This window comes from Schistocerca gregaria, chromosome 3 (assembly GCF_023897955.1).
Source record: "Schistocerca gregaria isolate iqSchGreg1 chromosome 3, iqSchGreg1.2, whole genome shotgun sequence".
In the NCBI taxonomy this organism is placed as follows: Eukaryota; Metazoa; Arthropoda; class Insecta; order Orthoptera; family Acrididae; genus Schistocerca; species Schistocerca gregaria.
In genome coordinates this window covers 340,904,374-340,931,659 of record NC_064922.1, presented here as the reverse complement: position 1 = coordinate 340,931,659, position 27,286 = coordinate 340,904,374, and the positions used below count along the sequence as shown (strand labels likewise).

The window sequence follows — 27,286 nt, the reverse complement described above, 5'->3', positions numbered from 1 at the left end:
GCCCCCTCGTATGCCAACCTATTTATGGGTCGCTTAGAGGAAGCCTTTTTGGTTACCCAAGCCTGCCAACCCAAAGTTTGGTACAGATTTATTGATGACATCTTCATGATCTGGACTCACAGTGAAGAACAACTCCAGAATTTCCTCTCCAACCTCAACTCCTTTGGTTCCATCAGATTCACCTGGTCCTACTCCAAATCCCATGCCACTTTCCTAGATGTTGACCTCCATCTGTCCAATGGCCAGCTGCACACATCCGTCCACATCAAACCCACCAACAAGCAACAGTACCTCCATTATGACAGCTGCCACCCATTCCATATCAAACGGTCCCTTCCCTACAGCCTAGGCCTTCGTGGCAAACGAATCTGCTCCAGTCCTGAATCCCTCGACCATTACACCAACAACCTGAAAACAGCTTTCGCATCCCGCAACTACCCTCCCAACCTGGTACAGAAGCAGATAACCAGAGCCACTTCCTCATCCCCTCAAACCCAGAACCTCTCACAGAAGAACCCCAAAAGTGCCCCACTTGTAACAGAATACTTCCCGGGACTGGATCAGACCTTGAATGTGGCTCTCCAGCAGGGATACGACTTCCTAAAATCCTGCCCCGAAATGAGATCCATCCTTCATGAAATCCTCCCCACTCCACCAAGAGTGTCTTTCCGCCGTCCACCTAACCTTCGTAACCTCTTGGTTCATCCCTATGAAATCCCCAAACCACCTCCCCTACCCTCTGGCTCCTACCCTTGCAACCGCCCCCGGTGTAAAACCTGTCCTATGCACCCTCCCACCACCACCTACTCCAGTCCTGTAACCCGGAAGGTGTACACGATCAAAGGGAGAGCCACATGTGAAAGCACCCACGTGATTTACCAACTGACCTGCCTGCACTGTGATGCTTTCTATGTGGGAATGACCAGCAACAAACTGTCCATTCGCATGAATGGACACAGACAGACAGTGTTTGTTGGTAATGAGGATCACCCTGTGGCTAAACATGCCTTGATGCACGGCCAGCACATCTTGGCACAGTGTTACACCGTCCGAGTTATCTGGATACTTCCCACCAACACCAACCTATCCGAACTCCGGAGATGGGAACTCGCCCTTCAGTATATCCTCTCTTCTCGATATCCGCCAGGCCTCAACCTCCGCTAATTTCAAGTTGCCGCCGCTCATACCTCACCTGTCTTTCAACAACTTCTTTGCCTCTGTACTTCCGCCTCGAATGACATCTCTGCCCTTAACTCTTTGCCTTTAAATATGTCTGCTTGTGTCTGTGTATGTGCGGATGGATATGTGTGTGTGTGTGTGTGCGAGTGTACACCTGTCCTTTTTTTCCCCTAAGGGAAGTCTTTCCGCTCCCGGGATTGGAATGACTCCTTACCCTCTCCCTTAAAACCCACATCCTTTCGTCTTTCCCTCTCCTTCCTGAAGAAGCAACCATCGGTTGCGAAAGCTAGTAATTCTGTGTGTGTGTTTTGTTCATGTGCCTGTCTGCCGGCGCCTTCCCGCTTGGTAAGTCTTGGAATCTTTGTTTTTAATATATTTTTCCCATGTGGAAGTTTCTTTCTGTTTTATTTACATCGTCATTAATTTGAACCCAACAATTACGTTTGTTATTGTCTCTGTTGCATTTCGAAATCTTCTCTATCGTCTGACTTTCTCCTTTCGTTTGTACAAGAAGTTTCACTTTGTATTCATCTTCCATTTTTCCGTAATCTACCATACATTTTATCCTGCCTATTTATACTCAATAATACGTAATTTACTTCCAAACCATAACCTAAAATTTTCAACGCTTTCAACATAACCGCTGCTATAAAATCCATTGTTCCAAGTTCACAAACATTTCGTGTAAACTTGTGAATACTATTTCACAGCTTCAGTTCCTTTCACCCATTACACAACCATCTCAGTTTTTTTTTTTTTTTTTTTCCAACAACTTTCGTTTTATTTCCATTCCCGTTTTTCCCACAAAACCGATCATTTTTTAGCAGCTTCCCACAGGTTTACACGTTATTATTTCTTCATCAAACAATTGTTAGCCTCATTATCATAACCTGCCAGTACATAACCAGTCCTTTGAATACATTTACACACATATTCTTCGAGATTTTATTCGAGAATTTTTTTCGAATTTTATTTTTTCGCAAATTATTTTTTCGAAACTTTTTTCGAAAAAATTTTTTTGTCGAAATTTTCTTGAATTTCTCGAAATTTTCTTGAATTTCCCCACCCTTTAACGTGATCTGGAGACAACATAACTACCCAACCTTTGCACCCATTGTTGTTCACCAACCTAAGTTCAGCACATGATCAACATAGCTCATCTCAACCAACACTCTTTCGACTTTTTTCACACCTTTATCTCTCCCTATACAAATCTCTCTTTACTTTCACTTTAACCTCATATTACCCTTTCCACCTACCAATACCATGTCAACCTCACAACATCCCTACAACGACCCCATTAAATTTTATTTACATTCCCTCCGCAAACATGCCTTCACCCTAGCCAGATTACGCTCCCATATTTTATTTACTCAGGCTTGTCTGACATTTGGCATTACTCCCAAGGGCCTCACACTTAAAGTTCCCATCTCTGGCTGCAATCCTTCTTTCCATCAGTCCTTATACCAGTTCCAAACAGCACAATCCATAGCCCTCACCCGCCTAATCCTTCACCTATACATCGACTCGGCCAATGAACACACCCGTCAACTCCTATCCCAAATCAAAGTCCTCAATCTTTCCTCTCCCACATCCACACCGGCTGTACATAGCATCCTCCTACAGGCCAACCGCAAATTAGAACAACATGCCACCCTCCACCTCAAAAAACTATCCAATCTCCTGGTTTCCCACCTCCGGAAAGGCAACTCACTCACCCTCCACAACCTTTCCAACAAACCTCAACCTCCTCTCATTGCACACAGACCCAGTCTCTCCCATCTACTCAATCTCCCACTTCCAGCTCCACTCCCCCCAACACCTCAAAATTCTAGTCAACACAATCTGGAACCACAACACCCCAATTCAGTAGTTAACCTTTCCTCCAAACCCCTCTCCCAATCCGAAACCTCTGTCCTATCCAAAGGCCTCACCTTCAGTCCCACTCCCAGGTTCAACCAAACTGCCCTTGTCAAGGATTTACTGTCCTACACTCGTAGTCTCTGCTGGAAATATCACTTTGCCACGAAGAAAAACAATCCTGATCCCACTCCTAATGATCCAACTCCCCAAGACACTATCCAAATTGAACCCTGCCTGCAACAGTTCCGTCCTCCATCACAGCGGGACCCACCTCCTCTTCCTCAAAATCACCCTCTCCAAACCTTCCAGGAATTTCTCACTTCCAGCCTTGCCTCTCAATCTTTCTTGAAAAACCTTAATCCTACTCCCAACATCACCACAGCCGAATCCCAGGCTATCCGTGATCTGAAAGCTGACCGATCCATCATCATTCTTCCGGCTGACAAGGGTTCCACGACTGTGGTACTTGATCGTCGGGAGTATGTGGCTGAGGGACTGCGTCAGCTTTCAGACAACTCTACATACAAAGTTTGCCGAAGTAATCCCATTCCTGATGTCCAGGCGGAGCTTCAAGGAATCCTCAGAACCTTAGGCCCCCTACAAAACCTTTCACCTGACTCCATCAAACTCCTCACCCCACCGTCACCTCGCACTCCTACCTTCTACCTACTTCCTAAAATTCACAAACCCAAACATCCTGGCCGCCCCATTGTAGCTGGTTACCAAGCCCCCACAGAACGTATCTCTGCCTACGTAGATCAACACCTTCAACCCATTACATGCAGTCTCCCATCCTTCATCAAAGACACCAACCACTTTCTCGAATGCCTGGAATCCGTACCCAGTCTGTTACCCCCAGAAACCATCCTGGTAACCATTGATGCCACTTCCCTATACACAAATATCCCGCACGTCCAGGGCCTCGCTGCAATGGAGCACTTCCTTTCACGCCGATCACCTGCCACCCTACCTAAAACCTCTTTCCTCGTCACCTTAGCCAGCTTCATCCTGACCCACAACTTCTTCACTTTTGAAGGCCAGACATACCAACAATTAAAGGGAACAGCCATGGGTACCAGGATGGCCCCCTCGTATGCCAACCTATTTATGGGTCGCTTAGAGGAAGCCTTTTTGGTTACCCAAGCCTGCCAACCCAAAGTTTGGTACAGATTTATTGATGACATCTTCATGATCTGGACTCACAGTGAAGAACAACTCCAGAATTTCCTCTCCAACCTCAACTCCTTTGGTTCCATCAGATTCACCTGGTCCTACTCCAAATCCCATGCCACTTTCCTAGATGTTGACCTCCATCTGTCCAATGGCCAGCTGCACACATCCGTCCACATCAAACCCACCAACAAGCAACAGTACCTCCATTATGACAGCTGCCACCCATTCCATATCAAACGGTCCCTTCCCTACAGCCTAGGCCTTCGTGGCAAACGAATCTGCTCCAGTCCTGAATCCCTCGACCATTACACCAACAACCTGAAAACAGCTTTCGCATCCCGCAACTACCCTCCCAACCTGGTACAGAAGCAGATAACCAGAGCCACTTCCTCATCCCCTCAAACCCAGAACCTCTCACAGAAGAACCCCAAAAGTGCCCCACTTGTAACAGAATACTTCCCGGGACTGGATCAGACCTTGAATGTGGCTCTCCAGCAGGGATACGACTTCCTAAAATCCTGCCCCGAAATGAGATCCATCCTTCATGAAATCCTCCCCACTCCACCAAGAGTGTCTTTCCGCCGTCCACCTAACCTTCGTAACCTCTTGGTTCATCCCTATGAAATCCCCAAACCACCTCCCCTACCCTCTGGCTCCTACCCTTGCAACCGCCCCCGGTGTAAAACCTGTCCTATGCACCCTCCCACCACCACCTACTCCAGTTCTGTAACCCGGAAGGTGTACACGATCAAAGGGAGAGCCACATGTGAAAGCACCCACGTGATTTACCAACTGACCTGCCTGCACTGTGATGCTTTCTATGTGGGAATGACCAGCAACAAACTGTCCATTCGCATGAATGGACACAGACAGACAGTGTTTGTTGGTAATGAGGATCACCCTGTGGCTAAACATGCCTTGATGCACGGCCAGCACATCTTGGCACAGTGTTACACCGTCCGAGTTATCTGGATACTTCCCACCAACACCAACCTATCCGAACTCCGGAGATGGGAACTCGCCCTTCAGTATATCCTCTCTTCTCGATATCCGCCAGGCCTCAACCTCCGCTAATTTCAAGTTGCCGCCGCTCATACCTCACCTGTCTTTCAACAACTTCTTTGCCTCTGTACTTCCGCCTCGAATGACATCTCTGCCCTTAACTCTTTGCCTTTAAATATGTCTGCTTGTGTCTGTGTATGTGCGGATGGATATGTGTGTGTGTGTGCGAGTGTACACCTGTCCTTTTTTTCCCCTAAGGGAAGTCTTTCCGCTCCCGGGATTGGAATGGCTCCTTACCCTCTCCCTTAAAACCCACATCCTTTCGTCTTTCCCTCTCCTTCCTGAAGAAGCAACCATCGGTTGCGAAAGCTAGTAATTCTGTGTGTGTGTTTGTGTGTTTTGTTCATGTGCCTGTCTGCCGGCGCCTTCCCGCTTGGTAAGTCTTGGAATCTTTGTTTTTAATATATTTTTCCCATGTGGAAGTTTCTTTCTGTTTTATTTACATCGTCATTAATTTGAACCCAACAATTACGTTTGTTATTGTCTCTGTTGCATTTCGAAATCTTCTCTATCGTCTGACTTTCTCCTTTCGTTTGTACAAGAAGTTTCACTTTGTATTCATCTTCCATTTTTCCGTAATCTACCATACATTTTATCCTGCCTATTTATACTCAATAATACGTAATTTACTTCCAAACCATAACCTAAAATTTTCAACGCTTTCAACATAACCGCTGCTATAAAATCCATTGTTCCAAGTTCACAAACATTTCGTGTAAACTTGTGAATACTATTTCACAGCTTCAGTTCCTTTCACCCATTACACAACCATCTCAGTTTTTTTTTTTTTTTTTCCAACAACTTTCGTTTTATTTCCATTCCCGTTTTTCCCACAAAACCGATCATTTTTTAGCAGCTTCCCACAGGTTTACACGTTATTATTTCTTCATCAAACAATTGTTAGCCTCATTATCATAACCTGCCAGTACATAACCAGTCCTTTGAATACATTTACACACATATTCTTCGAGATTTTATTCGAGAATTTTTTTCGAATTTTATTTTTTCGCAAATTATTTTTTCGAAACTTTTTTCGAAAAAATTTTTTTGTCGAAATTTTCTTGAATTTCTCGAAATTTTCTTGAATTTCCCCACCCTTTAACGTGATCTGGAGACAACATAACTACCCAACCTTTGCACCCATTGTTGTTCACCAACCTAAGTTCAGCACATGATCAACATAGCTCATCTCAACCAACACTCTTTCGACTTTTTTCACACCTTTATCTCTCCCTATACAAATCTCTCTTTACTTTCACTTTAACCTCATATTACCCTTTCCACCTACCAATACCATGTCAACCTCACAACATCCCTACAACGACCCCATTAAATTTTATTTACATTCCCTCCGCAAACATGCCTTCACCCTAGCCAGATTACGCTCCCATATTTTATTTACTCAGGCTTGTCTGACATTTGGCATTACTCCCAAGGGCCTCACACTTAAAGTTCCCATCTCTGGCTGCAATCCTTCTTTCCATCAGTCCTTATACCAGTTCCAAACAGCACAATCCATAGCCCTCACCCGCCTAATCCTTCACCTATACATCGACTCGGCCAATGAACACACCCGTCAACTCCTATCCCAAATCAAAGTCCTCAATCTTTCCTCTCCCACATCCACACCGGCTGTACATAGCATCCTCCTACAGGCCAACCGCAAATTAGAACAACATGCCACCCTCCACCTCAAAAAACTATCCAATCTCCTGGTTTCCCACCTCCGGAAAGGCAACTCACTCACCCTCAACAACCTTTCCAACAAACCTCAACCTCCTCTCATTGCACACAGACCCAGTCTCTCCCATCTACTCAATCTCCCACTTCCAGCTCCACTCCCCCCAACACCTCAAAATTCTAGTCAACACAATCTGGAACCACAACACCCCAATTCAGTAGTTAACCTTTCCTCCAAACCCCTCTCCCAATCCGAAACCTCTGTCCTATCCAAAGGCCTCACCTTCAGTCCCACTCCCAGGTTCAACCAAACTGCCCTTGTCAAGGATTTACTGTCCTACACTCGTAGTCTCTGCTGGAAATATCACTTTGCCACGAAGAAAAACAATCCTGATCCCACTCCTAATGATCCAACTCCCCAAGACACTATCCAAATTGAACCCTGCCTGCAACAGTTCCGTCCTCCATCACAGCGGGACCCACCTCCTCTTCCTCAAAATCACCCTCTCCAAACCTTCCAGGAATTTCTCACTTCCAGCCTTGCCTCTCAATCTTTCTTGAAAAACCTTAATCCTACTCCCAACATCACCACAGCCGAATCCCAGGCTATCCGTGATCTGAAAGCTGACCGATCCATCATCATTCTTCCGGCTGACAAGGGTTCCACGACTGTGGTACTTGATCGTCGGGAGTATGTGGCTGAGGGACTGCGTCAGCTTTCAGACAACTCTACATACAAAGTTTGCCGAAGTAATCCCATTCCTGATGTCCAGGCGGAGCTTCAAGGAATCCTCAGAACCTTAGGCCCCCTACAAAACCTTTCACCTGACTCCATCAAACTCCTCACCCCACCGTCACCTCGCACTCCTACCTTCTACCTACTTCCTAAAATTCACAAACCCAAACATCCTGGCCGCCCCATTGTAGCTGGTTACCAAGCCCCCACAGAACGTATCTCTGCCTACGTAGATCAACACCTTCAACCCATTACATGCAGTCTCCCATCCTTCATCAAAGACACCAACCACTTTCTCGAATGCCTGGAATCCGTACCCAGTCTGTTACCCCCAGAAACCATCCTGGTAACCATTGATGCCACTTCCCTATACACAAATATCCCGCACGTCCAGGGCCTCGCTGCAATGGAGCACTTCCTTTCACGCCGATCACCTGCCACCCTACCTAAAACCTCTTTCCTCGTCACCTTAGCCAGCTTCATCCTGACCCACAACTTCTTCACTTTTGAAGGCCAGACATACCAACAATTAAAGGGAACAGCCATGGGTACCAGGATGGCCCCCTCGTATGCCAACCTATTTATGGGTCGCTTAGAGGAAGCCTTTTTGGTTACCCAAGCCTGCCAACCCAAAGTTTGGTACAGATTTATTGATGACATCTTCATGATCTGGACTCACAGTGAAGAACAACTCCAGAATTTCCTCTCCAACCTCAACTCCTTTGGTTCCATCAGATTCACCTGGTCCTACTCCAAATCCCATGCCACTTTCCTAGATGTTGACCTCCATCTGTCCAATGGCCAGCTGCACACATCCGTCCACATCAAACCCACCAACAAGCAACAGTACCTCCATTATGACAGCTGCCACCCATTCCATATCAAACGGTCCCTTCCCTACAGCCTAGGCCTTCGTGGCAAACGAATCTGCTCCAGTCCTGAATCCCTCGACCATTACACCAACAACCTGAAAACAGCTTTCGCATCCCGCAACTACCCTCCCAACCTGGTACAGAAGCAGATAACCAGAGCCACTTCCTCATCCCCTCAAACCCAGAACCTCTCACAGAAGAACCCCAAAAGTGCCCCACTTGTAACAGAATACTTCCCGGGACTGGATCAGACCTTGAATGTGGCTCTCCAGCAGGGATACGACTTCCTAAAATCCTGCCCCGAAATGAGATCCATCCTTCATGAAATCCTCCCCACTCCACCAAGAGTGTCTTTCCGCCGTCCACCTAACCTTCGTAACCTCTTGGTTCATCCCTATGAAATCCCCAAACCACCTCCCCTACCCTCTGGCTCCTACCCTTGCAACCGCCCCCGGTGTAAAACCTGTCCTATGCACCCTCCCACCACCACCTACTCCAGTTCTGTAACCCGGAAGGTGTACACGATCAAAGGGAGAGCCACATGTGAAAGCACCCACGTGATTTACCAACTGACCTGCCTGCACTGTGATGCTTTCTATGTGGGAATGACCAGCAACAAACTGTCCATTCGCATGAATGGACACAGACAGACAGTGTTTGTTGGTAATGAGGATCACCCTGTGGCTAAACATGCCTTGATGCACGGCCAGCACATCTTGGCACAGTGTTACACCGTCCGAGTTATCTGGATACTTCCCACCAACACCAACCTATCCGAACTCCGGAGATGGGAACTCGCCCTTCAGTATATCCTCTCTTCTCGATATCCGCCAGGCCTCAACCTCCGCTAATTTCAAGTTGCCGCCGCTCATACCTCACCTGTCTTTCAACAACTTCTTTGCCTCTGTACTTCCGCCTCGAATGACATCTCTGACATGTCTGCTTGTGTCTGTGTATGTGCGGATGGATATGTGTGTGTGTGTGTGTGTGTGTGTGTGTGTGTGTGTGTGTGTGTGTGTGTGTGTGTGTGTGTGTGTGTGTGTGCGCGCGCGAGTGTACACCTGTCCTGTTTTTTCCCCTAAGGGAAGTCTTTCCGCTCCCGGGATTGGAATGACTCCTTACCCTCTCCCTTAAAACCCACATCCTTTCATTTTTCCCTCTCCTTCCCTCTTTCCTGACGAAGCAACTGCCAGTTGCGAAAGCTCGTAATTCTGTGTGTGTGTTTGTGTGTTTTGTTCATGTGCCTGTCTGCCGGCGCTTTCCCGCTTGGTAAGTCTTGGAATCTTTGTTTTTAATATATATATATATATATATATATATATATATATATATATATATATATATATATATATATAAAACAGAAAGAAACTTCCACATGGGAAAAATATATTAAAAACAAAGATTCCAAGACTTACCAAGCGGGAAAGTGCCGGCAGACAGGCACATGAACAAAACACACAAACACACACACAGAATTACGGGCTTTCGCAACTGGCAGTTGCTTCGTCAGGAAAGAGGGAAGGAGAGGGAAAAATGAAACCCACATCCTTTCATTTTTCCCTCTCCTTCCCTCTTTCCTGACGAAGCAACTGCCAGTTGCGAAAGCTCGTAATTCTGTGTGTGTGTGTTTGTGTGTGTGTATATATATATATATATATATATATATATATATATATATATATATATTGAATTTTCCAATATCTACATCTATACTCTGTAAACCACTGTGAAATGTATGGCAGAGGGTACGCCTCATTGTGCCAGTTAACAGAGTTTCCCATGATTCCATTCACTTATGGAGTGCAGGAAGAATGAAATGCCTCTGTGCATGCTTCAATTATTCTGATCTTGTCCTCACGATCCCTATGTGAGTGATATGTAGTGTATTGTGGTATATTCCTAACGTCATCTTTTAAAGACAGTTCTTGACTTCAACAGCAGACTTTCTCAGAACAGTTTACGTCTATGTTCAAGAGTCTACCAGTTCAGTTTCTTTGGCATCTCTGCGACACTCTTCTATGGGTCAAACAGACCTATGGCCATGCTGCATACATTTAGTTGTAGCAAAACTATCGGTACGCACAGGTCCAACTTCGAGATATGTCGCACCCAGAGGGGCACATACAATAATTCAGTAACATTTTATTTCAAAAACAACATACAATCAGGAATTTTTTTGAACAACAACATTAATGTTTAATATTACCGACTGAAGTACTGTTTACAAATTTTACATTTTGTTACTACCGTACCCATAAACAATTGGGTACTGTTCCAAATATTCCGCAGTAAGATTGTGTTGTAAAACACTTAAAACATTTTTATAAGCAGAAAAGGACCATTCTGCGGCACTTGTTTCTGGCACAAGTTTACCCATCCCATTAATAAAACTATCAATATGAGACGAGGATTCAAAGCTTGAGTTATTGTTCAAAATGTTTTCAAACTTTTCTTTAAGTTTTCTCAGGCATACCTCCAGCAAAGAAGAGTTCACTAGGCTAATTTTATTGGTTGAATGAAAAGATTCATTCAACACCAAACCTTGAGTTTCAAGCTTTTTAATACCCACAGGTATATGGAAAAAAATGGGTGCTAATGAGAGCAATGTTTTTTTTTTTTTTTTTTTTTTTTCTTTAATACTGGAAGCAATCATTAAATGCTTCCTTGCACTGGCAAACTTCCAAAGCCCCTGCCCCATCAAAGTCGTATGCTACACCTCTGATGGTCTCAAAACATTCATTGTAGAACAACACAGCTTCGACCCACATACCCCAATTAGTTACCACTGGTTCTACATGTAAAGGCACACTTGGTAGTTTTCCTTCCTAGGTCTTTATGCAAGCAGGTGCCTTAAGAAACACTTTATTTGTGGATGAAATCAGTTTATTTACATTCACAAACGTGGATAGTAGTTCATCAGCAAGGCGATTTACTCTGTGCCCGAAGCACATGGATGAAATTGGGATAAAATACTTAGAGTGTTTTTGCTGCTTTTATCACGTAGAAAGCAGCATCTGAGAGAAACACCCTTTCACCTGCAGAAGATTCTGGAAATATTATTCTAATACCCTCATTCACAAATATGGTGTGCACCAACAGTTAAATTTGCAATGTAACGACCACAAGTGTCAGTAGTTTTGTCAACTGAAAGCCAAATAAAATTGTCCTCAAGTTCTTTGCATATTTCTTCCAGAACATTTTGGTAAAATGTCACTATGTAATTTTTATGCAACATTGATTCATTTGGTATATTTTGATTTAAGCAGTATTTGTGCAGGAAATATTTCAGAATAGGGTTTGTAAGTTTGTGCAAAGATGAATATTACTTGCAATGAGTACTTCACATAAATCCATTTTAAGCGATTTTTTTGTTTACCTTTGAAGATTAAATCCCTGCTACTGCTACTTGCCACTGTACTTGCAATGAATATTTCACATAGATCCATGTTTAAATGATTTTTTGTTTGCCTTTGGAGGTTAAATCCCTGCTACTGCTGCCTGCCCTGTCTTTTGCATCCAGTGATGAAGACTTGTCTTGACAGGCTGGTTTATTAGAAACTTTTTTTTAGCACGGAACGTTTTTCCCGCAAACTCAACAATATAAAACATTGCTGTCACGTGTAAACGTTACAGAATGGTCAGCTATCCACAAATCAAGATTTATTTTTCCAGGTGGCATGATGCACAAGACGTTACACGGTACATGTAGGCACATTAAAATCTTAACAAATAAAAAGAAAAATAAACTTAAACAATGCACATGCACGACATGTGCAGAATGACAGAGGAGGGGATTAAGAAGGAACTCTGCCTGTGTGTTTCTGTTCAGTAATCAGTCCACTAGCCAGTAGTCTCTTGGTTAGCAATCACCTGCAGCCATAGGTTGCGGTCACTCTGTGAGACATAGAAACAAGACTGAGCTAGAGCCTGCCCATCTAGATTTTTAAAATATTGTAAACATAGAGCAAAAATATGCATCATGACCAATTTTTAGCCAACAATGACTGGTAAGAAGGATGTGAATATGAAAAATGCACATACAACATGCAAATGATTATAATCCAGTCTCTATCATTAATACAAAACATGAAAGGGCCAGAATACTTACATAGCAATTGTCAGACACTATTTCACTGTTTGAAAGATAATAAATAAGATGTTATCCTTTTCCTGGCCTTATAGGATTATTTTGCTTTCATATAGATTACCTCCTCATTATTTTGGTTTTTCAATTTTTTTCACTCCTTTTAAGATATCATAAAGAACAAACTTGAATAACTTGCCTTCTATACTTCAACTTGAATCATTTTTGTCACTGACACTCATTAATAGTGGGGAGTGAAGTTTCTGGCTCAGACACAACATACCATATGCTCACACTCTCAATAACTTATGCAGCTTCTATCATCTGGTGTGGCTGTAATGCTTGTGACTGCAAAACAAGTATCACAACGAGCACGTGGAGCTGAGAAACGTCTGTGATTGTCTGATACCAACCCCTACCAATTTACGCATTGAAATATAGGTCGCAAAGTTATTTTAACTGAAGTATAGAGACCAATATCGTGTGGTCAAACCGTTAAAACGATATGTTGAGTTTTCTACGTACAGCCTGACTTTAGGCATATGAATCTTGCTGTTGCGAGCTCTGAAGGTATAAATATATGGAACATTAGAACGAAGGTTGATGTTTTAACTACATTTTTATTTACTCTTTTTCTAATATTTGTTACACTGGTCTCCTCATCCTTTACATAGCCATCTTTCAATTAGCATGGACTTTGATCTATTATACTCTTACTCAATACTCATTCTTACAATCTGTAATTATAGAATAATTAGCTGATGTTCATAACGAAAGCTTTCTTCTGTCTTTGTTTTATTGTAATTAGAATTCATTTTTGTGTGGTAAACTTCTTAAAAAAAATAGTAAATCCAGGGTTTTCAGTAAGTAACATTCTTGCCAAAAATGAAATTAAAGCATAACAAAGGAAGGAGCAATACAAGTTTACATGCAACCAGTGTAATGTATGATTTTTATTTCCATTAGGAAGATAAGCTGTGTAACTCATTATGATACATGATCTTCATAGATTATTTAAAAAGTTCAACAAACTGTAATACCCGTTTTCAAATAAAAAATACTTGAGACCTACCTGCTTTGAATCCTTTAGTCTGCGAAATTTGGAACCTTTGGCAGTCTTTGAGATCTCATAAACAACAAGGCAGAGACGTGCCATACGTGGGATGTTACAGACTTGTATGTCAAACTGCAAATCCTCCTCCCACTCACACTCCCCATCCTTCGACACTTGCTTCTCACTTGTCTTCTGCGGCTCAGCAAGTGACTTACCTCCATGAAAGAGGCCTGCTTGCACTCCCACCTGAAATAGTATGAACGTGTTCAATTTACTAGAGAGAGAATAAGTAGCAGGACTCATAAAAATTCATAACAGAAGCAACTGTGAGTATCAAGTGTTACAACAATCTGTGAATCTGTTGTTAAGCGAGTTGTTGTTGTTGCTGCTGCTGTGGTTCTCAGTAGCAAGATTTGTTTCAGGAAGTGCTCCACACTAAACTATCCTGTGCAAGTCTCGTCATCTCTAAATAACTTCTGCAATCCACACCCATTTAAACTTATTTACTGTATAGGATATGTCTCATCAACCTATATCTTTCTTTTAGTCAAGATATGCCAAAAATTCTTTCCTTCCAAATTCAGTTATTTCTACATTAGTTATGCAATCTACTCATCGAGTCTTCAACACTCTCCTGTACACGACTTTTCAAAACCTTTGAATCAATTCTCATCTACACTGTTTATTGCCCAGATACAACCTTCTTATAAGACTACACACCAGCCAATTTCTTTTTTCTCGCACTTAAATTTATATGCAATATTAACATATTTCATTTTTTCAGAAAGGCAGGTGTTTATCATAACCTTGTGTGTCTAATGCATTTAACAATTTATTCAATGGTGAGAAGTGCACACCAGAACCAAAGGCAGTTGTCACCTGAAATCAAAGTATCACTATCAGTGAGTGATAAGTGATGCAAAATGCTATTATCTTCACAACTATCATTTCAACAATGCCAGGCACTCTGAGATGTACAGGGCAATTAAGTTACATCTTCATTTAATTGAAACTAAAGAATTAAAATGCCGTTTCTTGTTTTAATGTGTGTGGCGCCAAATCAGTTATCTGATCTCACGTAATATTTTCCTCACTCTTGACTTGCTGGTATTCCTGCAGTTGTCTAGCACCAGTAATCATTAACAACTGGTAGGAAAGAAGGGCTGCTACATAACTGTGTCTGAACATGGGGAATTACATTATGATATGTATGAATACATCTTGAAAGTACTACGAATGCATATAACAAAAGAAAGTAGAGTTGACTAAGGTGACCATATTTTTCCATTGGAGGTTCAATTATTTTACAAAAGCTTTTCAGTATGAAAATTGGATCATTTTGATCCCACAAAAATGCACAAGCAGATAGTGTAAGCACTGCCTTATGTAGTCAGTTATCAAATGAGACACTTTCACAAATGCTAGATTTTTTGCTCCAATTGGATATTCTGGTACCTAACATCAGCTGGATGGATATAAACTGGAGAAAGAAAACCATGTTCTCTAATGGAGAACAGGCAATGTATTTTTAGGGTACATCAATGCAAGGTGTAGTGTAGCAAATTCATTTGCAGCACCTGTTTCTTAGGAGCCGCCAACCGAATGTACATGCCAAAGGTTTCATCATTATTTAATGTATTTTAAAGTAGGAATATTGTACTTTTCTGTTACTGCGGAAAAAAAAGACTGTGTCCTGTACTTCAGTTACTCCTAAGTACTGGGAGAATATGTGATGCCTCCACTGACTGAGCCACAACAAGCAATTGGTCACTAACTGCATACCCCACTAATTTCCATCACTCAATGAGAAGCATACACTCACTGTCCTGGGACATTCTTAGAATTGTTAAAATAAACTAGCATTGTACAATTTTGCTATTAATTCATTGGTGTGACATTTTTAATGTTATCAGAGTTATGATGTAGACAATAAACATCTATACTGATCACAAGTAAGTGGTTCTCATTTCAGAGCACTTACAGCTTACCTTGTAGTAATTATCAATGGTTTTCTCGTTTATTTTTGCTGGCTTCTAAGCAGATGAGGCCTGTGGAATTCTTCAACTACAGGTGACTTTTGCTGGAGTATCAGGACATTTTTTTCTATTTTAGAGGAAGATTTTAATATGATTGAGACTTTTCAGAAGATGTTTCACGTATACATTTTGTGCTGATCAGATGCTGAGTTTTAAGTTAATTAATGGCAGCATTGAGGAAGCATTCAATTACTGCTATCATCCTTGTACTGCTGCTACAATATTTTTCTCTCTCATATTGCAAAGCCACAGAGATGCAGCCATCATTAACATCTAACTCAAAAAAGAGATTGGGGAATCATTTCAAAGGCTAGAATATTAAACTGATGAGATGAGAATCTTGTGTCCAACACTATAATACAGGAAAGGGAGGGGGAATGAGGAAGGGGGGCAGGGGTGGGGGAGGAGAGGTGGAGGAGGGGGACCATTAGAAAAGGAATGAACCACGTAACTTTTGCAATTTTCTGATAAAGAGCATAGATATGTGTCATGTTTCATTCATCTACAGGTCAGCAGTTGCCTTTGTAATTTTTGTTAGTTTGTTTTCATTCTATAATTTCCATTACTGTACCATTACATAAGAGTATGTACTGCTAGATTACACTTATCACGCAAAGCTTTTAAAATGGTGGGCACTGTTTTTCTATTGAATTTTGACAAGTTATAGATTGTGTTAATGAAGAGTATATTTCAAGAAGTTCAAAAGTTTGTTCATTCATTCATCCAAACTTAAAACAGTAAATAAAACTTTTAACTTGCAACAGTCAACCATTCTTAATAGAGACGTGTGTCAATAGTGCAAATTCTTACCAATAAAAAGGAATTTCAATAATGCAAAATATTAATGCACATACATTACCTCTGTTCGTGTTACATCACAGTTCAGGCGGCATATGGCACTTATGCGGAATGCAAATTTCACATCTATGGACCACGATGACAAATGCTTCCCCTTCTTTTTCCAAGTTAAAGTTGAAGACGATGACCTTGGTTTCCTTTCTACATCTTCAGCATCCTCATACACATTGTCAATATCAACTGAAAATAATGGGTTTGTCCATAACATAGTTTTACAAATAGAAACACTATAGTATCTTGTACAATTTATCACAAAACATGAACTTCCCTCACACAAGACTAGAAATGCCAGGTGCAAATTAGTTTAATAAGGTATAATTTTTAGTGGCCAAGACAGTTGTTGGTTAGAATGAAAAAGAGCTTAGACTTAAAAGTAAACCTCTTTGTAGATATCTACACAAAAAAAGTGCAGAAAAAAGAGAAACAAGTAAAATGGCCAGCAATTTCAACCATCGTCCTTCCACTGGTGAAAAGTGGCCTCTTCAGTTTAACTTGGTTCTGGGCTAGCAGGTACTATTACATTCCAGCAGTGTCCCTGAAGTCATTCCATCAAGTACAACCATTTCATGACATGGTAGGAACAGTATTATCTGTGTTTTACCTCTTATGATGTTGTTGCATTAATACTTTATTTATCTGTTATAGGCATATTCAAATATTATACTTTTATTATTTATTTGTTGAGGCCCTCTTGGACCACACTATCCTTTTTGCATACAGCATTCATTCATTCACACATCATATTTTGTAAATTCCATCATCAAGGAGAGCCTTCAATGATGTAGGATGAGCAATGATGCACATTAACAGGGAAAAGCATCTACTGCTGGTATTTATATAAAATAAATCATCATAGGTTATGGAAATATCACTTAAAATGAAAACAGGGTAATTTTTCTGGTTTGGCAGAACTGAGTTCATGAGATTACATAACGCAGGGTCGACCAAACGCTGCACAGTGTGCAGACGTGCGGAAGTGCTGCACATGTGCTCAAGTGTGCGACAGCGACATCTGTCATTAGACAGGCGTCCTAAATGAACGGCGGCAGCTCCACTTCCCTGTTTATGTGGTACAAGCAAGAGTGCAACATACCCACTCTCGTAACCTTAACAGAGAAGTACCGAGAAATGGCAGGTACTGTGAAAAAGCAAAGGACGGGAGATCTATGTTCTCAGTTGTTTAAAAGTGATTGGGAACTGCAATTCTTTTTTGTAGCCGTTGGTGAAAGCTCAGAGTGTTTGCTGTGCCGCTGAATAATAGGCGGCCAATGTAGGTTTTCAATTGAAAGACACTACAGTACATATCACAAAGGCAAGTTAGTGTACTCAACAGTGAAGAATGGCAAGCAAAATTAAATGTTATTAAGAAAATGGATGAGGCACAGCAACTAGATTTAATGTACGTCAAAGTAACTGATACTTCTTGAACTCTTAGTTTCTTGTGTTACATTTATATCTATTTTACTGTACACTGTCAATCTACTGTTTTCAATTCTGCAGAAAGACAACCACACTAAATCTTCACTGCGAGCAAGTTTTAAAATAGCATTCAGAAACCCTTTTCTGAAGGGGAGTTTGTGAAAGGGTGTCTGATTGATGCTGCAGAACTTGTGTGTCCCACGAACGTTAGAAGGTTTCAAGAAACAAACCGTGACAAGACGTATCCGGCGATGTGCCCAGGCAGCTAATAAATGAGGCTAAAGACTTTGTTGCTTTATCTGTTGCGCTCGATGAAGCAACATATCTTACAGATACAGTCCAGGTTGTGGTATACATACAAGGTGTCGATAACACACTTTGTGTAACAGAGAACTTTTGGACTTAGTACCTTTGAAAGGGACTACTACAGGTGCGGACTTACTCCAAGCTATCGAGCAAGCGATTGATGGTGTCGGTATGGACTGGAATCAGTTAGTCTCAGTGACCACAGATGGAGCACCATCAATGCAAGGCCATCAGAGAGGACTCATAGCACAGATGCGCAAAAACCTAGGGCGCACAGACAAGATGTTGTATGAAATTCACTGCATTCTGCATCGAGAGGCGCTTTGTGCAAAATCAGTAATGTTAGCAAACTTCATGCAAATTGTTGTGCGTACTGTAAACTATCTGAAGACACATGGGCTTACGCATCGCCAGTTTTGGCGGTTCTTGGAGGAATTAAGAGTGGAGTACGGCGACATACCTTACTATACCAGAGTATGCTGGCTCAGTCGAGGTAAAATGCTGAAAATATTTTTTTATTTGCATTTGGTCTTAGTAGCATTCTTACATGAGAAGGGAAAAAGCGAACCTATGTTGGAAGACCCTTGTTGGATATCAGACCTTGCATTTCTCATGGACATTACGTCTCACATGAACAGCCTGAACGTCAGTTTGCAAGGTGAAAATAATTTAATTTCTGACATGTTTGAAAAAGTAAATGCCTTTGAAAGGAAGCTTGCACTTTTGGAGAGCCAGCTATTGACAGAAAACACTGCACATTTCCCGACTCTTGGACTGGTCCATGAAAGTGCTAGATTTCAAGAATACATGTCAATAATTGTAAAAATCAAGCACGATTTGCAGATGTTACTAGTTTGTCTCCTGTCATTCGCCTCTTTGCTCGACCGTTCTCGTTGTCAGTTGAAGATGCTCCGAAAGATCTACAGATGGAACTGATCGACCTACAGTGCAATACAAGACTGAAGGACAAGTTCTTTGCAATGCGGAGTACAAAAGAATTCTAAGAAAAATTTTCACAACAAGAATTTCCACACCTGCACCGAGAATCCGTGAGAGTTATGTCCATGTTCGGGTCGACATATGCTTGCAAAAGATTTTTCTCGGTGATGAAAATGAATAAATCAAGGTTTCGATCAAGTATATGTGATGAAAATCTTCGCAACTGCTTGCGTTTGTCAATGAGTCGTGCTTTTGTGCCTGATATTAACTATATCATTTCTCATGACCAGTGATAAACGTGTTTGGATTTATTCCTTTCATAATTAAAAATTATTGTTTACTAACTGTGCATTATTGCCTCATTCTGCTCCATGTTACATTATTATCAGGAAAATTGACCATTAAACCGATTGGAACAATGTATACTGAAATTCAGGTTAAAAAAAAAAAATTGTGTGAAGGGCTACGCTCAACTGAAGTCCATAAAACATAACATTCATCTAATTGTCGCTTATTATGCAGATTTCAGACGGAACTGATGAAAGATATAGCAATAATGGTACTGAAATAACTGGTGATCATCCAGAGGTTTGCGGTTATCATTCTATTCAGAGGGCTCTGAGACAGAAATTATGTGGATGTAACTGAGGGCACCGAGAATTAGTTATAGGAAACCTTGCACTAGTTTAATGTTATTTGAAATCATGAATAAGGTTTGTTGGAAGTTGCTAAGTGCTCTCTTTCTTAAATACTAGATCAAAAACATTATGCATATTTTCATGCTGTCAGTCCAGCTGCCTTAATAAAAATCGACGGTTGCTAACTGTATTACTTGTCTTCCTGGGTGAAGCTGTTAGCATAAAAGTAGACGTCTCAGTGAGTAGACTTTGGCAGTATTTTAGATGTTTAATACACGAAATACCTTCGCATGGTGGGCTTGCAAGCTGTGAAAAGAGCACTAGAATGCGCCGGTACAGAGTATCCCAGCAAGTGGATAAAGCGACATCTGTGTGTTGAAACATGCACTACAGGAATGCTGGCGGCTGCGGCGTGCACGCTGTGACCCAAAAGTTGCACATGTGCAGGAGCACCGCACGCGTGCAGAATTTCTGGCCGGCCCTGACATAACGTATTCACAAGCAGTGAGCTTTGCTTCCTTTTAAACACACAATTCCTGCAATGTTCATGAGATGGTTTGTTCACACTTCACATTTTGTTTTTGGTTGTTAGTTTCAATTCAGCATGTTTCTCACTATCTTCTTGTGGAAGAAATATCTGTCAAAAGTGTCTTCAGGCTAGATTTACAGGATGCCTCCTTCGGTGCTTGTAAACTGGGGCATTGTAGTTTTGGGTTTTATGCCAAAACAGTCTATACATCTTTATAGTCTTCCTAATTCTGTCCACTCATTTCAGCTGACCAGAACGTAATGCTTATCTTTTGCGTATCATCCCTATGAGTTTATATACTTTATTGTAAATTCCTTTGTCAATTTTTTTCATGAATGCCATTCTTGTTATTGGATCCCAGTTTTCTTCTAATAATACTGTACACTTTCTTGTCCTTTACTGCCACCCAAGAACAAGGTTTCACCTACTTACAGTAATGGATTCAGAACTGTTGTATAATTACATATTCTGCTGAGAGAGGTCATCACAACTTCGCATATTCATGGTCAAGCTGTTTTCATAATGATATTACCTATATACTTAATTTTTTCTACTATGTCTGTAGCACCAATACTTTATGCCATTAATGTAACTGCTGCATTATTATTGTCTGTTCATAAATGTATATATTTTTCACTATTTGTAGCAATGAATATTTTTTTGTTTTATTTATGTATGAAAAAATGTTGGTCCTATTAATGATTCGTACACAGGGATTGATAGGTAGTAATGTATTGTTAAGGAGGGAAAAGCTGGAGGGAAGACCCTAGGTGTGTAGGAGGTAACAGTGCACCAAGAGCAGAATGGCCACCAGCCAGTCACTAGCCTTTAGACTGTCAACATCTTGGTGCACAAGCAGGGGCAATTATCTGCAAATCTACTGAAAATGAGCCTCAAATGAATGCATTACCAGCTTAATACAACATAGAATGTTTGTGCAAGCTCCAGAAAGAAGAATTACATTAGAGCAATAAGTGATGAATCACACTTGCGCAATACTAATACATGCCATCACTGCCACAGTTAACACATTGTTGCCTTCCAAGCAATGTACTATTTCTTTAGGCTTGTAACCATCCTTGAATCAGTATCTCCTTTATTGTGAAATTCAAACTTCATGTGTTACCAGACAGTCATTGACCTTAGGCATTTAACCTGTGCTCAGATCCTATTCCCAATTCCTGATGTTATGCTGAGTGTCCACAATACTGAATCTAGTTTTAAAGGGCTTTTTGGTTTTGTTAATGATAATGATGTAATAGATGAAGTGCTTAAAAGAGGATAAAATCACTAATCAAATTTAAGAAAGATTGCTTTTAGAGTTCACAATCTGAACAGAAAATTTACTTGTTGAAAAAATAACTAACATATTATTCCACTCTGTTATGAAACCAGTCTTAAACAAAGAATTGATAAAAAGCTGAATTTGGAGTAAGGTAATTTTGCTTTAAGAGCATTCCAAGTAAGTATACCTACTGAGAGACCCTCCTTATTCTAGAAACACATTTGATCATTGCCTGAATAGATACTGTAAAAGAAACATTATTTCAAAGTTAGACAGTTCAGTTGGTAAACCTTATTGTGAGGGAGAGTTTTGCTAGTCTGTTAATACCTCATAGTAGAGTGCTACATAGAAGCTCTTGTTAACGACTGATTTTGCAAAACTCTTTCCAAGAGATAAATGTTAGAAGGTTTTATTTTATCTAATGAATCTCTGAAGCTTAAAATTATTAACACTTATTTCAAAATTATATGAGCAACTTAGACTGGCAGTCATTTTTTTCACCTCTTTACAAATAATAACACCAGCTAAACGAATGTTCAAATACTGCATTCTAATCTCTACTCTCATTTAGAAAACACAAGGTGACAATTATTGAACTATGTGAAAAATGTAAATTAGTTACAAACTAAGGCTTGTACACACTTTACTCAACATGAAAACATCACAAATTTCCAAATCAAATTCTTGATAGTTAGCACACTTTGACCTGCTGTCTTCATCTTGAACTGGTTGAGACATGTTCGATATGCCTTCCATCATCAGCAATAATGTGGTACAGGCGAATAACGAAGTTCTCCTTGGCTCGCTGAAGTGTCTGAACATCGATACTGTCAGTGACCTCCTGAATAGCTTTTTTTCTGCTCAGCAAGGTTCTGGTCTTATTGTTGTACATCTTCTCTTTAATATAGCCCATAAAAAGTAGTTTCATGTTTAAAGATTCCGAGAATATGGTGGCCAATTGAGGCCCATGTCAGTAGCCTCTGGGTACCCCAGAGCATAAATGTGATCCCTAAAGTGCTTCTCCAGGACATCAAACACACTCCTGCTTCGATGGGATTGAGCTCCATCTTGCATGAACCACATCTTGTTGAGATCAGGGTCACTGTGGATAATGGAGACGAAATCATCTTCCAAAACCTTCATGTACTGTTCGGTAGTCACCATGCCATCAAGGAATATCACACCGATTTTTCAGTGACTGGATATTACATACCACACAGTCAGCAATTGAGGGTGAAGAGACTTCTAGGCCATGAAATGCAGATTCTCAGTCCCCCAAATGCACCAATTTTTCTTACTGATGAACCCCTCCAAATGAAAGTGGGCTTCGTCACTAAACCAAATCATATTCACATCAAAGTCCTGTTCGGCAGTTCTCTGGACAATAGTATTGACAAAACACAACCACTGTTCATGGTCCTGGGGCTTAATGGCTGATGGGTTTGAATTTTGTGTGGGAGGAGATGCAGATCTTTAACAATAATTTGTCGCAGTGTCTCCCAGTTGTTTCCCACATGTCTGATAGATTTCCTGGGGGTGGTTTGACACACAGCACATGTGTTCTTGATGTTTTCAGACTTTTCACCCTTTTTGAATGACCAACATTGCCAACACTGTCATCACGAGCACTACCCATTCTCTCAAATTTCCAAATCAAATTCTAGATAGTTAGCACACTTTGACCTGCTGTCTTCATCTTGAACTGGTTGCAAACTTTCTTTGAGCCACAGTTGCGTTGTTACTGCTCACATAGCAAGCCTTCACCAGCACTATACACTCAGCCAAGTTGTACTGTGGCATTTTCATGTGCAAATGGCTGACACCCACAAGGCGCATGCGCATACTATTTCCCATCATGCACCGTGGCCAACTGCGCAGTTTGAACATCCCAACACAAACCGTTCAGAAGTTATTACAATTTTATTTCATGTAGTTCAATAATTGTCACCCTGCATGTTGTGTTTTCAAGACAAAAGTAATAGTCTGATTGCTTATACTCAATTAATTATACAATTATAGTCATAAATCCCGTGAAAGTGTACCTCTAACAAACTTACCGTATTTACTCGAATCTAAGCCGCACGTTTTTTCTGGTTTTTGTAATCCAAAAAACCGCTTGCGGCTTAGAATCGAGTGCAAAGTAAGCGGAAGTTCTGAAAAATGTTGGTAGGTGCCGCCACAACTAACTTCTGCTGTCTAATATATGTAGCACTACACAGGCATGCTTTGCAGGCACAAAGATAAATACTGGCGCCAAAACCTACGTGTCAGTAAATAAATTAAAAGAAAAGGTAGAAGAACGTAAACATTATGCCGTGTATTCTTTCGTGTGCTGCTATCTCATTTCAATCCTGTCTGCCTAATAAACTACGAAACTAGAATGAGACAACAGCAAACGCATAAAAATATACATATAATGTCATGTTTATATTTGTGTTATTCTTATGCTGAATTGTGATACAGTCAGAAATGAAGCACGAATCTAAGATGACTAATATCTGTGCAGAATGTAACATACTAAAGAGGCGTCTGCAAAGATTTCCAAAAAGAGAAAAATCTTCGCTTAACTCTCGTTCAGAACATCTTCTATCATACGCAGTCTATTATTTGGTTCTTGTTGATCACTGTCAAAGAAAGCAGCAGTGTAAGTAACAACAAATAGCAGCCTCTTGCCATTGTTTCGCTAATGAGACAATTCCTCTCTTTTTTTTTATTGGAAGCGGTGGCAGTGCGCACAAAAGAAAGCCATGCCGTGATCGGCGACAGGTCATAAACACTCATTATCATAATGCGACAAACAATGCATGACACAGTACAACAATGCATTTTCAACTTAGAGAGACATAGACACCTATAACAAAGAGAATGGCACTTATCAGATCAAAGCAAAATAAGCAATCGATTCAAACCAGACGAAGCACGTGAAAAAGGAAGGGTACCCGTATAAATATGGACGGAGCTCCTGACACACAGCAATGGCTACTTGGTAAAGCTTAACTGTTCAGCTTAGGACTCGAACCAAACTACTGTAGCTGTATCTTCATCCATTCGACCTCAATTGTGTCTCATGTTACAATAGACCAACTTTGTTTCTATTTGGAGGGGCAGTCTAAAACTTTTCTCTCCCCTTTGAAATTCGATTCTCGAGTGTCAAGTGCGGCTTAGATTCGGGAAAATTTTTTTTCCTTGATTTCGAGTCTCATTTTTCAGGTGCGGCTTAGATTCGAGTAAATACGGTACTATTATAAGGGGCCTTATATATTGATGTACCTGCATTCTTCATGGAATTTTAAAGGGGATCTTTGATGATGGTCTTTTTAAGAATATGTGTATGCCAGTTCATTCCACAAATTCCTTCAGCAGGTTGATTTGGATTCTAGCAATTTCTACATTATTTGAGAGGATAAGACACACAATAGTATATTTCATTTCCATTTTCAAGGAATGCAGCTGTCTTATGTTATTTTTATTTATCAGGTTTGGATGAAAAGCAGCAGAGACAAGTCATCCTCTTGCTGCACTACTATTCTGACCTCAAAGGAACAAAAGCGACACCCTTAGAAACTCACCTTGTATTTTGTGTCTACCAGGGTGGCTGTAATTGTGGTACGCTGTTTCAGGTCAACCCCAAATTTACATTGACCTCATAATATAAAAGAGTCAAACTGTTAATGTCAAAGGCTGACACACACTGTTTAAAGCTAAGCAGACAATACTTTTGAATGTTTTGAGGCTGTGGATCTATTTGGTCATGGAGCAATTTTACCTGAAGTTCTTTGCTAATTACCTTTTGATCACTCCAGAGTGGCAAATGATAAAATTGTGTAAGTCATATATAATTGCTGTCACTTTTCATGCTGCCTCACTTGCACAATGGACAGATCTATGCTATTCGCCACTCTTTGGGTATGGCTTCCACATTACAAATTTCTTCAATTTGCTTTTGTAGTATTTCATCCAATATGGGTTTTCAGAAGGTTTTGTCCTTGTTCCTCTTAATTCTGTTGAGAGGCCAGGCAAATGTTTGGTTCCTGAAGAGAAGTGCCAGCCTTTTCAGTAGCTGCAGGGGCAACAGTCTGGGTGATTGAGTGAGGTGGCCTTATAACGTCAACCAAACAGCATTGGTACTGTGAACGGATGAAAGCAATGGGAAACTATAGCTGTAATTTTTTCTAAGGGCATGCAGCTTTATTGGATGGTTAAATGATGATGGTGCCCTCTTGGGTAACATATTCTGGAAGTAAGATAGTCCTCCATTCAGATCTCCTGGTGGGGACTTCTCTGAATGACATCGTTATCGGATCAGAGCCTGGAATGACAGATCCCTTAATCAAGCATATAGGTTAGAAAGTTTAGAAAGGGAAATAGATATGTTAAAGTTACATATAGTGGGAATTACTAAATTTTGGTGGCAAGAGGAACAGGACTTCTGGTCAGGTGAATAGAGGGTTATAAACACAAAATCAAATAGGGGTAATGGAGGAGTAGGTTTAATACTGAATAAAAAGCTACTATAAACAACATTGTGAACACACTATAGTAGGCAAGATAGACATAAAGCCCATGCCTATCACAGTAGTACAAGCTTATATGCCAACTAGCACCACAGATGATGAGATAAAAGAAATTATTCAGATAGTTAAGGGAGATGAAAATTTAATAGTCATAGGGGACTGGAATTTGATAGTAGGAAAAGGAAGAGAAAGAAAAGTAGTAGGTGATATGGACTGGGGGTAAGGAATGAAAGAGGAAGCAACCTGATAAAATTTTGCACAGAGCATAACTTAATCATCATTAACAATTGGTTAAGAATCACGAAAGAAGGCTGTATATGTGGAAGAGACCTGGAGACATCGGAAGGTTTCAGTTTGATTTATATAATGGTTGGACAGATTTAGAAACCAGGTTTTGAATTGCAAGACATTTACAGGGGCAGATGTTGGCTCTGCCCACAATTTACTGATTACGAACTTTAGCTTAAAACTGAAGAATCTGCAATAAAGGTACAAATTAAAGGAGATGGGACATGGATAAACTGAAAGAAACAGAGGTTTTAGAGAGTTTTACCGATAGCATTAAGGAATTATTGTCAAGAACAGGGGAAAGTATTACAGTAGAAGAAGAATGGGTAGGTATGACAGATGAAATTGCAAAGCCAGCAGAGGATCAAGTAGGTAAAGAGACAAGAGCTAGCAGAAATTCTTGGATAACACAAGAGTTATTGAATTTAATTGATGAAAGGATAAAACATAAAATTGTAGTAAATGAAACAGCCATAAAGTAATACAAATGTCTCAAAAATAAAATCAACATGAAGTGCAAAATGGCTAAGCGAGACTGACTAGAGAACTAATATAAGAATGTAGAAACATATATCACTAGGGATAAGACAGATGCCGCCTACAGAAAAGTAAAGAGACCTTTGGAGAAAAGAGAACCACCTGTATGAATATCAAGAGCTCAGATGGCACCTGTATGAATATCAAGAGCTCAGATGGAAACCAGTCCTGAGCAAAGAAGGGAAAGCAAATAGGCCGAAGGAGTGTATAGAGGGTCTATAATAGGCAATGTAC

At 40.8% G+C, this 27,286-nt stretch overlaps 1 protein-coding gene across 4 annotated transcripts in view; it reads right to left on the bottom strand.

Annotated features, from left to right (window-relative positions):
- LOC126354098 (phosphatidylinositol 4,5-bisphosphate 3-kinase catalytic subunit delta isoform) overlaps positions 1–27,286 on the bottom strand; it is a 203,085-nt gene that overhangs the window by 129,542 nt on the left and 46,257 nt on the right. For all 4 annotated transcript variants that reach the window (XM_050003486.1, XM_050003487.1, XM_050003488.1 and 1 more), the window contains 2 exons: positions 16,599–16,777; positions 13,722–13,949 (listed from right to left, as the gene is read on the bottom strand). In XM_050003486.1, the coding sequence (XP_049859443.1) occupies positions 13,722–13,949; positions 16,599–16,777 (407 nt within the window). The remainder of the gene's footprint in view (positions 1–13,721; positions 13,950–16,598; positions 16,778–27,286) is intronic.